At 44.3% G+C, this 12,270-nt stretch overlaps 1 protein-coding gene across 1 annotated transcript in view; it reads right to left on the reverse strand.

The window, feature by feature from the left end:
* Nucleotides 1-12,270, reverse strand: part of ZNF827 (zinc finger protein 827) — a 172,261-nt gene that overhangs the window by 53,203 nt on the left and 106,788 nt on the right. Inside the window, 1 exon segment of the mRNA XM_047091194.1 lies at nucleotides 5,689-5,792. Coding sequence (XP_046947150.1) covers nucleotides 5,689-5,792 — 104 coding nt within the window.

Below are 12,270 nucleotides of genomic sequence, written 5' to 3' on the forward strand. Positions count from 1 at the left end.
GCGTGACAGGGCAGAAAGGAAGAAAATGTACCGTGTGCAGTTCCGGGTTTGAATTCCAGTGCTGCCGCTCACCAACGGCAGGACTTGTACAAGCTATTAAGCCTCTCCGCAAAAGGTCCTAGTACAGGTGCAAGTACAGAGTACTTCGTACTGGCTATTAAATCTCTCTGCAGAAGGTGCAGACTCCCAGTTATAAGACAACTAAGTCATGAGGACGTAACGTACAGCATAGGTAACGATATCGTATCGTTAATCTTTAAGTTACTGCCAGCGTAGATTATATATAGCGTAGATTATATACAGCGTAGATTATATATATATATAATCTCAAATCATTATGTTGTATACCTTAAACACCATCTGATATGTCAATCATATCTCAATAAAATTGGAAAAGTTATTAAATCTCTCTGAACCTCCATTTAGTCATTTGTAAAGTAAGCATAATTCCCATGTCTCGGTGAGTTGTTTTCAGAATTAAATGAAATGACATCGGTCCTGTGCCCTGATAATTACATTTGACCCTTGAACAACACAGGGGTATTGGGGTGCTGACCCCATGCAGCCGAAAATTGCATATAACTTCTGGCTCCCCAAAAACTTAACTACTAAGACCATACTGTTGACTGGTAACCTTCCCAATAATATGGTTGATGAGCACATTATCTTGAATGTTATAGGTTATATGTACTGTATATAGTATTCTTACAATAAAGACGGCTAGAGAAAAGAAAATTAAGAAAATCATAAGGAAGAGAAAATACGTTTACAGTATTATACAGTGTTTACCAAAAAAAAAAAAAAAAAAAAAGCTGCATTTAAGTGGACCCGTGCAGTTCAAACCCGTGTTTTATTAGCTTCCTTCTCTGTACGCAACGAATGTGTGTAATCAAAAGGAGCTTAAGCTACAAAATGATACACACCAACAGCACTCAAATGTTCTACTGTTTATCCGTGACTTAGTCTGAATTTAAAAAGAATCCGCTGTCTTTGAAAAAGGATTAAAGAAAACACTTTGCTGTAATCTAGGACAGAGTTGTCTGTCTATCTGTCTCTGTCTCTCTCTCTGAGCTGGTTAAGTCTTAATGTAAAGGAAGGTGATGTGCACATCTTCAAAGCCAACAGTCTGAAAGAGGTCATTCCTATCTGGCCAGTAGCATGGCAGGCTGACAGTCCACTGTGGGTGCCCCTCGACGTGAGGCATCATTTATTTCGTTTTCAGTGAAGTATATGAGATGGTACCACTTATATTAGATTGATGGGCAGAACAGAGAGAGGAAAATAGATTGAGAATTGGCCCAGTGACAAGGCAGACCACTCCAAACTGGTCTTGTTAGCTTCACAGCAGATCCTGATTCGCATATCAAGTCCTGGAAGGACCCAAACTCTCCCCATGTTCTGTACATCCTGTTTATGTGCTGTAAACAACAACGACAAAAAGCGTTGTTTTCTTTTTAAAGGGTTCTGGTAAATGATCGGGGCAGGGGTTTACAAATGTAATTGTTGATACGTTTTGCATTGTCTAACTCTAAGCTCGGTCTGAAATATCAAACAGAAGCATCAGTGACTCCAAACACTTTGAAAGAATTCCACAGAGACCCACATTTCCCTTCACACCCGCTCTGGTTGTGTTTTTGTTTTTTGGCTTAATACAGAGCAAACATACTGCGCCTTCAAAATCATAATAACACAAGAATTGAAGCTCCATATTGTTTAAAAGCAGTGCTGAGATATAAATTCTTCTCTTGATGGTCTTTGCTTATGGAAAGACGATGGGGAATTGTAAACAGCTGCAGGTACAATGGTACTAATGCATCCACTCCTTATACAGACCAGCCCTTGGTGCCCTGAAAAACACCCAATCTCACACTCTTTTTTCTATTAGTGTAAATCTTCTACAAAGTGAGACAACAACAAATTACACAAAGTACATTAAATCATACATGGTCTGTAATTTCTATCTCCCCCATTATAGGAAAGTTCTTTTATTCCTTTTGTAAAATCACCATCAGCAACACCACCACCCAGGGTGCACTCAGGCATCTATTCATGGCTTTAAGGATATTTTGTCCCCGTGTCCCTCCAGCTGAAGGTGACAGGAGCTTTTAACTCGTCATTTTATTAAGGATTCCTGGTGTTCCCTCTGTCTCAGACATTCACAGCAAGTGAAAATGTTAGATCTTGGCTCATGAACATTCTTTGGTTCTCAGGAAAGTCAGTCTAGAAATAGTGGCAACGACGAAGGCCAGGACACCCTGAAGCTCTGTGTTTATTCTGTTTCTCTGGGATGGCGGCAGCTGTGTGTCTCAGACACCATCTGCCGAAGGCAAATGCCTAGTTAAGTGTGCTATTCTCGATGTCTTCGCAGTCCACAGCCCTACCCACCTCTCCCCACTTTGCTATCCCCCATGCTGCTTGCTTCACTCTCCACAGGCCTGCAACACAATCACAACATGCTGGGTGGGTCCCCTTGGTGTGGAGCTGTGGCGTCCTAAAGGGTGCTCTCGAGTGGCACGCCTCCTGTGCCCCACGGTCTTACTCCAGAAGTGTTTAGAAGATAATCTCATCCCGTTGATAGAAGGTATATAAATATATAAGCACGTTATCTATGGTGTTTGAAAAGCCCCACAAACCTAAAAAGCATGTAGGTACCTGGACTCTTTGGGGATGAGAAGAAAGCTATGGGTCTTCAGCATTTGCTGAAGATTGAAACCAGACATGTTAAACCTCATTAATTATGGTCTCTACTAATTGGGAATCGGAGACAATTCTTTGGGCTGATATTTATCTTTGCATTATCTCTGGAAAGAAGAAGTTTGCTAAGTAACTAAAGAATAGAAATAACATTGTAATGGTAATGTTTAAACTACTGAAGAGACGATTTCTAAGAACTCTGAGGCCTTTATTTATACAGTAAGAACAAATTATTTTTTGCCTAGTCACTAAAGCCACCTGTCTCCTTCCTGGCTTCCCCATTTCTGCACAGACACTATTCCTCCCAATTCAACTTGCTCATAGCAAAGCTAACCAGTCTCCCAAACCCATGAACTGACCCTTTGTCTGCCTCTCTCACCAACCACTTCCTTTTCTCTTTAAACCCAGGTCCTCATCAATAATGTTGCCTTAGCATTAGAACATCCCCCATTGGACTCCTCTTTCTTGCCACATCTCCAATGATTCAGCAATCTGCTGCCCACTTGGTCTTCTGAAATTTTCTGTAGGAATCCATGACTCTTATACCCGTGAACCTCAAGATCCTCAACTGTCGCTTTAATGTCTTTGCTTCCAGTACTGCATTTAGCAGAATACTAGAATAATTGTAGGTCCACACTATCTAGCTGAGACCCCTGGGCTCTGACGTGTTTGGGACTCATACTTTCTCTTATTTTAGAATGATAATACGATGCCTGAGACATATTTTACATAACACTCCAGTGGGCCTTCATAGTCAAGCACGTTGATATTTCTGTAGCAAAATGTATGAATTTCACCCTTGGTAGTACATAAGGGCTATAAATCGCCTCCCATTAGGTTTTGACACCAAGTAACTTATTAAAAAAATTGCAGTTGGTGGAGCTTTTTGGATTTCAGAATTGTGGGAAAGGGACTGAGGAGCTGTAGTCAGAATACGATGGCCATTTATCACTATCCAGACTTGAAAGAAACGTTTTCTTGAAAAGTCTCTGTCCTGCAATCTTTTGTTAATTCAGATTGGTCTTCTCCACAGTTAGCCCAAATTATTGAGGCTGTCCTCACAAAACATGTCTTCAGGTTATGGGAACTTTGTGATTACAAGGTTGTCCTTGTCATTTTTAATTTTTCTAATTTGACTCCATTTCTAAAGCATTTTCAACTAGCTTATTTTTTTTTTTAAAGTTCCTTGTTAGTTGTCTGTTTTAGCAAAATGTATACTCGTTTTGCTTGTCCCCTGCCTAAATAAAGGCTCTTGCAGTATAGACTGATTCTCCCTCAGAATGGTAGATTTACATTTTAAAAATCCCAGTTATGCTGACTTCCCACCCAAAATAAAAGTTAACTTTTTAAGTGAGTTTATCTAATTTGTAATAGGTCTATCCAGCAAACCACACAAACCTCTTCTATACACAGTGAAACATACACTGATATCACTCTTTGAGGTTGAGTTGTAACTTGACCAATAAAACCTTCTTAAAATACAGCCAAGCCAAACATTATTAGGGCAGCAATGCAGGGTTTGGATATACATCACGGGATGCTGGCTGTATGGGTCACAGCACTCTGACAGGCAGTTCCTAGGCAGTTATTTTGACATTAGAAAGTCACAATCCATCAACTTAACAGCAGGGTGATAATTTGGGGACCAGGGAGATGGCTATACAAAATGACACTGTGGGAAGCAAACAGTAGTTCAAATAGCTCCTGTTTGAGAATGAAGACATCAACTAAGCAAAATTTCTCTCCACCTCTAGAACCAGGTATAATGTAATGTGTTTTGGGGGTAGCGTGTTATCTATGGCGCTTGAAAAGCCCTGCAAACCTAAAAAGGATGTAAGTACCTGGACTCTTTGAAGATGAGAAGAAACGGATCTGCCATGACAAGACTAAAGAGTGACAAAGAGTTGCGTTTCCCCCCCAGTTTTGTCACAAACCACTTCCAGTGACCTGTGTGTGCTACCCCAAGCCAGTATTTCCTGAGATGCTTCTTGGCTCTTTCTGAATTGCAAAACACTCAGACTTCCAGCCATCTGTGACACCTGGCTCCTTGGGCGAGTGGGAGACACTTGGGCTTTATCGTTGCAGGGGTTCCTGGCCAATGACCCTGCTGTAAGCCCTTCCTGAACATTCGTGGCCTTGGTCTCCCGTGCTCTCCTGGACAAATGAATGGGTGCAGAGGCCGTGGAGAGCTTCTGAAATTTTCTCAGTTGCTGGAACTAAAGTAACAACAGCAGGAAGCTTTCAGGCTGCTGCACTGGGGTTGGGGTGGGAGGTGGGAGGATGAGGACTATGGGCTACCGTGCAGTGGTTCTCAAGTGTTCTCATCTCATAATAACTCTGAGAACACACAGACAAGCCCTGACGGATGGCCATGCAATTGGGAAGGGGACAGAAAACACATCTTGCCTTCTACTCTGGAAAGGAGAGTAGATAATAAATTATGTATTGATGCTGAGATTGCAAAAAGGAACATTAGATGGATATATGCAGATACTCTGATTAAGAAGAGAGGCGGAGTCCGGGTGGCGAGATTGTCTTAATGAGCTGTGCTGCCTCCATGGAAACCAGAGTGGTCTTTGTGGCCACCCACACCCCACTAGGGTCACGACCTTCCCTGCTGGCGATTAGTTCTTGCCACTGCCCTCCTATATCTTCCTGGCAGTCTGCCCGAAATACTAACAGTGTGTAAAGCAAATTACTTTCAGGTTATACTTAGCTCTTTCAAAGAAAAAGAAATTTGCCGTATGAACGAAACATCAGCAGGTAAAGAACAACGAGCTCCTAAAGCAAAAATGAAGCACTCGATTACTGCCGACCCTTGATTTTAATAAACCTTTGTGGCTGTTTAAATTGAGTTTCTCCTTTAAAAAAGAAAAACTAGCTTCAGACAAATAACTTCAGCACATAAGCTGAGAGTATCTGAGAATTTACACATTTCAGAAAAGTAATTTTAAGCAACCAACAGTAGAAGCAAAGTCAATAATGTTCCCATACCTGGCGCTGATATTCTTCCGTGAAGCACAGAGTCACTGGGCAGCAGGTCTTTCGAATTAGAGGTGAATGGTGATTGTCTAAATGTATCTTCTGAAAAGAAAGGGCTGGGGTGGGGGAAAGCAGAGCAAAGTTTAGTAAATCAAAGTTACTTACATTACCTAGAGCATCTGGCCCCAAAGACATACAGACACAGACACACACACACACACACACACACACACACACACACACACAAATGCAGGATAAGGTACCTTTTAAAAAAAAAATGGTGTTTAGAGAATCTAAGAAGATTGTGCTTAAAATGGAGGAGAAAATATATTACATCAGACAAGTGCTGTCTGTATATTCTGTCTGTTGGTTTTATATTTAAGGTGAATATATGAAACATCACCATCTTTGAAACATTGTTAAGCACAGTCAGGACAGCTGAGCAGTAAATTTTACTCTTGTACTATATGTTCACTAAGTGTGTTGTGCCCAGATGAAGACCAACTGCCCGGATCAGGATCAGAATCATGAAGGCCTATTTGAGGTTCTTCCCAGAGGAGCGAGAGATTCGCCCTGGTTCACCCACATTCTGTCACCTGGGCGCTTAGGACCAATAGCACGCATCAGAAGGACAGCAGGCAGGCCAGAGTCAGGGGCCAGTGCACCTTAAAAGATAACTCACCGGTCCCCACGGAAACCGAGACTGCATCCTAGAACCATCTTGTTTTGGAAGGAGTTAAACCAGCTAACGGGACTCCTGAAAGGACCCTGGGGACCCATTATTTCCCATGAAACTGAGGCCCTGACTTGACTGATTCTCAGTTCCCCGAGTGGCTCAGCTAGAACTAGAAGCAGGGATGTCAGACATCCAGCCAGGGTTTTGCTCTGCAGCGAACACAAAGGATTTGGTTGCTTTTAACCAGAGTTTTCTAACCCAATTGTAGCATCCACCATTCATTCCTCTAAAGTAAACTGTAAATAAGTAATGTGATCACATGTGTGAATACTGCAGTTATCAATACAGTCCAACCTGGAGAACGACAGCCCAATTTATTTACAACAGAGGAAATTTATTTATTTATTTTTCTTTTTATTTTTTTTTCACTATATGAAATTTATTGTCAAATTGGTTTCCATACAACACCCAGTGCTCATCCCAAAAGGTGCCCTCCTCAATACCCATCACCCACCCTCTCCTCCCTCCCACCCCCCATCAACCCTCAGTTTGTTCTCAGTTTTTAAGAGTCTCTTATGCTTTGGCTCTCTCCCACTCTAACCTCTTTTTTTTTTTTTTCCTTCCCCTCCCCCATGGGTTTCTGTTAAGTTTCTCAGGATCCACATAAGAGTGAAACCATATGGTATCTGTCTTTCTCTACAACAGAGGAAATTTAATGGAGGAAGTGGGTACACAGGTGGTGAAGGTCCACAGGGGCAGTAATACAGCCCGACACAGGCTGGTGCCTCCCTGAGGCTGGAGGAACAAAAGAAGGAGGTAGACAGAGCCCAAAGTCGGGGGCCATCTGGTAGGGTCTGCACCTTGGAGGAGATGCAGCTCCTGCAGGAGACGGAAAGGGAGTGGCCTTCCCTAAGCCCTTCTCCCTTCTCCCACCAGGGCATCGGATTGGTGGAACCTTCCCACAAGCCAAGGAGAGTCAGCCAGCAGGGATCAGGTCCCCTTCGAAACTGCAAACCAGGGGGAAACCTGGGAGGCTCAATCGGCTCGGCCTCCGACTTCGGCTCAGGCCATGATGTCACAGTATATGGGTTCAAGCCCCACATTGGGCTCTGTGCTGACAGCTCAAAGCCTAGGGTACGCTTCGGATTCTGTCTCCTTCCTTCTGCCTCTCCCCAGCTCGTGCTCTGTCTCCGCCTCCCTCTCGAAAATAATAAACATTAAAAAAAAAAAAAATTAAAAACACCCCTGCAAATCAGGGGAAGGAAAAGATGTGAGGGCACATGAGACTAGGACTGCCACGACTAGTGCTGCTGTTCTAAACATGCCTCAAGGCTATGGTTACTGTCATTAAATAGTAAAAGGAAATATTAAGATAAAGACGGAAGACATACTTCTTGTAAGTACAAGAAGTAAAACATATATTAGTTCACAATTATTTGATATGACTGTCAGGCCAGATTTAATGCAACTTTGTATGGCATGCTTTTTAGTTATATCTTAAACATAAAACAATTTAAAGAGACTTAAAGAGTGAACCTGCTATAGGCTAGTAGGTGATGGGAAATGGGGAAACGTTGTTTTATGCCAAACAGCTCATAACCTGCAAGTGATACAGAATACTTGAAAGGATAAGGCGATGCAGTAAGGTGGCCAACAGCACGTGCTCAAAGGAAGGCAGCTCTGAGTTCAAATCCCAGCCTCACCACTTCGGCTGTGTGACCTTACACGTATTATCGAGCTTCTCCGAGCCTCCGTTTCTTGCCTATAAAGTGGGGTGATCACAGCATCCACACCTCACAGAGGAGCTGTCAGGACTGAATAAGATGGTCCGGAGAATATGCTTCTGTAGTGCCTGGTAAACACTAAGTGCTCAATAAATGTGAGTTATTTTTTATTTGCATCTTTGCCTAACTCAAATAGGAGCATAAATGAGCCAACCTACAAGTTGACAGAAAGCGTAGAGTTTTCTTGTATAAAATGAACGAAGAAAAAGTCACTCTGATTTTGAAGACTCTTTGACTTCTGGGTGACTAGGTTAATTTCCAACTCTTCTGTGAAGGACGTGGTTAACAATCAAAGGGCTTTTAAGGACAGAGACACCTTGGAGGATTGTTGGTCAAACCCAGAGTGTTAAGATTTCTCCACTCCCACCTGGGTAGTGCTGGAGCTTCCATACAAAGGTGGCAGTGCTATTCTTCTGTCTGAGCGGACAGTTCACAGGCGAGACACCAGGAGCTGGTCCCCAGGCACAGGGTTAAAGGTCAGGCAATGGGTCTGCATATTACTGTGACTCTGGAGGTAGCAATTCCCTTAAAATCTGAGTGTTTGGAGAAACCCACAAACTGTTTGGTCTGAAATGTGGAGACTTCCCTCTGAGGACATCAAGAATCTCAAAAAAGGGGGCGCCTGGGTGGCTCAGTCGGTTAAGCGTCCGACTTCAGCTCAGGTCACGATCTCGCGGTCTGTGGGTTCGAGCCCCGCGTCGGGCTCTGGGCTGATGGCTCAGAGCCTGGAGCCTGCTTCCGATTCTGTGTCTCCCTCTCTCTCTGCCCCTCCCCCATTCATGCTCTGTCTCTCTCTGTCTCAAAAATAAAAGGTTAAAAAAAAAAATTAAAAAAAAAAAAAAAAAAGAATCTCAAAAAGGGCTATCTCAAAATGTCACCCTTCTTGCCACAGAGACATGGTGGGTACTTCCCCCATTCCCTCAATCTGCCAGCAGCTGTCTAGTGAGTGCCTACAACGTGCCAGGCCTTGGGAACATAATGGTCAGCAAAACCAGCCATGACTCCAAATCTCAGGGAGTGCAAAGACCTGTGTGGGTACATGAAAGGGAACTGTAACAGAGTCTAACGCTGTGGAAGGGAGGGTACAGTATTGGGGGGGGAGGGTGTGGGGGCTAGCCTGGCTAACTGAGTCGAGACCTGAAGGGAGGTTAGGGTTGTGGGAAAATGGGGAAAGTGTCCCCTGCACAGAGAACACAGCCCATCTACAGAGCTGCTGGAAGGCGCATCGAGGAGGGACATGAGGCTAAAGCCTGGGGAAGGAAGGCACACTACATGTAGGGATCCTGACTTTGTCCCAACAGCAGTGGGAAGTCCTGCTGTGTTTTAACAAAGCAGTGGGGCTTGCAGAAGACAAGACAGGTGGCCAGAGTAGCGGTCCACATGAGACATCGTGACACCGGTGGCCAATGTGGCAAACCACAATGACACTTGCAGACCGAATAATGTTTTAAGAGATAGGGCAGGTAAAGACTATAGGTACATTTATTTTTTTAAGTTTATTTATTTATTTATTTATTGAGAGAGAGAGAGAGAGGTGTGCACACGAGCACAGGATGGGCAGAGAGAAAGGGAGAGAGAGAGAATCCCAAGTTCGATGTGGGGCTCAAACTCATGAACCATGAGATCATGACCCTCACTAAAAAACTAAGAGTCGGATGCTTAACCTACTGAGCCACCCAGGCACCCCAAGGTACGTTTAAAACCAACCCTCAGGTTTCCAGGTGAACCAGGACGAGGCTGCCACGGTATGTGCCAGGAACAGGCTCCTAGATTTTGCTAAATACTGGAAATGGGCTACCTCTGCATCGCAGATCTCCACCGATGTGAGGAGTGAAGCCCAGTTATCACCAAGCCACTCAGAAGAAATTGAGTTGAAAGGGAGACAATCACCGAGGGAAACAACATTCCAAATAATTTTCTACCCTGGATGCAGCTTTATCCTGCACAGCACAGAAGAGGTTTCTTCTCAGGGAGAAGGAGTCATGCTGCATACTAAAAAGGCAACAAAGGACAAGCAATGTTACGGGGCAAGGACTCAATGAAGAACCCTTCACAAGCCAAGGCAGCATGAGCCTAATGTGAGGTCTTCTCTAGAAAGAGACGATATTAGGTTAACAGGGCATCAGTCTCAGGCCAAACGTGCAGCTGCAGCGCTCTGCATTGGGAGGCGTCCCCTGCAGGCGGGGAGCGCGGTGGTTTAGCACATCGTTTGCAACAATCTGAGTCTCCAGTCCGTACTGGCCATTTAATAGTTAAGTGACTTCCGGTCAACAGACTCTCTAGCCTCAGTTTCATCACTGGAAAAAGGTTTCAAAATACCTTCTTTGTAAGGGTGCTGCAAGGGTTAAGTAAGGTATTTCATGTTAATGTTCTTAGTACACAGTACATGCTCAAAAAAAGTAGCAACCGATGCATACATCGCTACTCACTGTTCTAAAGTACTTTGTGTATATTAACTTCAGGTTAGTCCTCACAAGGGCCGTACTGGTTGGCTACCGTTATTATTATCCATAAGGAATGCAGAGACTGGGGCACAGAGAAAGGAAGTGATTGTCTGTGCCCGTGAGCTGAGCTCAGATTTGAATACAGGCAGGCTGGCGTCCCAGTCTGCACTCTTACCCACTAAGCTACACTGCCTCCCTCCTGTGATCCCTTAACATCCAGGCAGCTCAGGGGCGGTACAGAACTGCAGATCCTCCTTGGAACGAACAGAGCAAAAGGAAGGGATACAGGAAGGAGGGCCGAAGGGGGGTTGGGAGCAGCCATTTCAGTATGCAGGATCCCAGGTAACTGAAGGAAGACTTTTTCACCTGAGAAACAGCACGTGAAAATGATTTAGTCTTTACCTCCCTCTAGAAGTTAAGATACGCCCCAGTTTCCTAAAACTTCTGCAACCCAGAGGCCTGTCAACTTGCAATCCTAATTATTCCCCCTCCATCTGCACCTACTGGTTTTGAGGGCAAGCTCATCTCTGTGATTAAGCCTAAGTGAAGAGGGAAGAGTAACGAGGCCATCAGGTGTTCACAAGCCTCTATTTCAGCACAGATCTGAAGCTCATGGTGGCACTATGGTTACACAGACATTTGTATATTAATCTTCCAGCCACCTAGATTGGCAGCTATGTTTCAGGAAGAGGAGCAGGAAAAACCAAACTTGCAGGATGCCTAACATAGCATGTGCTTGATTAACGGGGTTACATCTCCAATGACATTAGCCATCTTCAACTCTGCCCATGATCTGAGGACAGAAGACACTGCACCTGCACCTTCGCACCAAGCAATGTCCTTTTCAGAATGTCGAGATGGTATTCCTGAAGCTCCTTTTCTTCTCCCGTGCCTCATGCATTTGTAAAGTGCAGAAGCACATCCACTCTCGGCAGAGGCCCAGCTTTGCGGTGGACAGGGCCGGCCCTGCGTTTACGCCACAGTGATGGCCACTGGTGGGAGAAGGTGGTGGACAGGGGAGTGCCAGGACGTGCCTGACACAGGATGAGCTGGGTCTGCATCTCCCCAGGGAGGAAAGCAGCAAATGAAATACGGACTTGCCGATGTGCTCAACTTGAGCACATTCGTACCATCCTTCAACTAGTCACTTAGCCGGTGCCCAGTTCTTCCAGAAAAGCAGCCGGCTTGTGACTGCTGCATGGCTCTCACTTCCTGACTCCCCAGCTGCCCGAATTTTAGTCATTTCTGACTCCCCAGCTGCCCGAATTTTAGTCATTTCACTATGAAAAAGCCTCTCCATCAGAAAGTGAGCTAAAGAGGTGGAAAAAGGGAAACACTGTCAACAAAGTGATTTATTTCTGGTTAATATTTTTGGTGAAAAGCTGGTAATGGAGGAGGCTGAAACTAACAGCTAATAGGAGAGGAGATCATCACCTGTCCTCATATAATGAAATCCCCACCTGCCACAGCACATCTCCTCTGGCCCTGGACAAAGTCTACCTGGAAGCCTTCGTTATTGCGGATAAATGTTCAGAAGCAGCATCTGGAAGCTGTTGGTGTAAACTCCCCGTTACTTTTCTTGCCTTTTGCTACTTAGAAAAAACAAAACGTTTACCTATTCAAGTTTCTCTTGTGGGTAAAAGTGAAATGAACATCTAATGTGTCTTTTTACTTTTCTCTGGTAGAAAAT

Source organism: Lynx rufus, unplaced genomic scaffold (genome assembly GCF_022079265.1).
Source record: "Lynx rufus isolate CCGP_SWC_20201006 ecotype Redwood Valley unplaced genomic scaffold, mLynRuf1.p SCAF_3, whole genome shotgun sequence".
Classification (NCBI taxonomy): domain Eukaryota; kingdom Metazoa; phylum Chordata; class Mammalia; order Carnivora; family Felidae; genus Lynx; species Lynx rufus.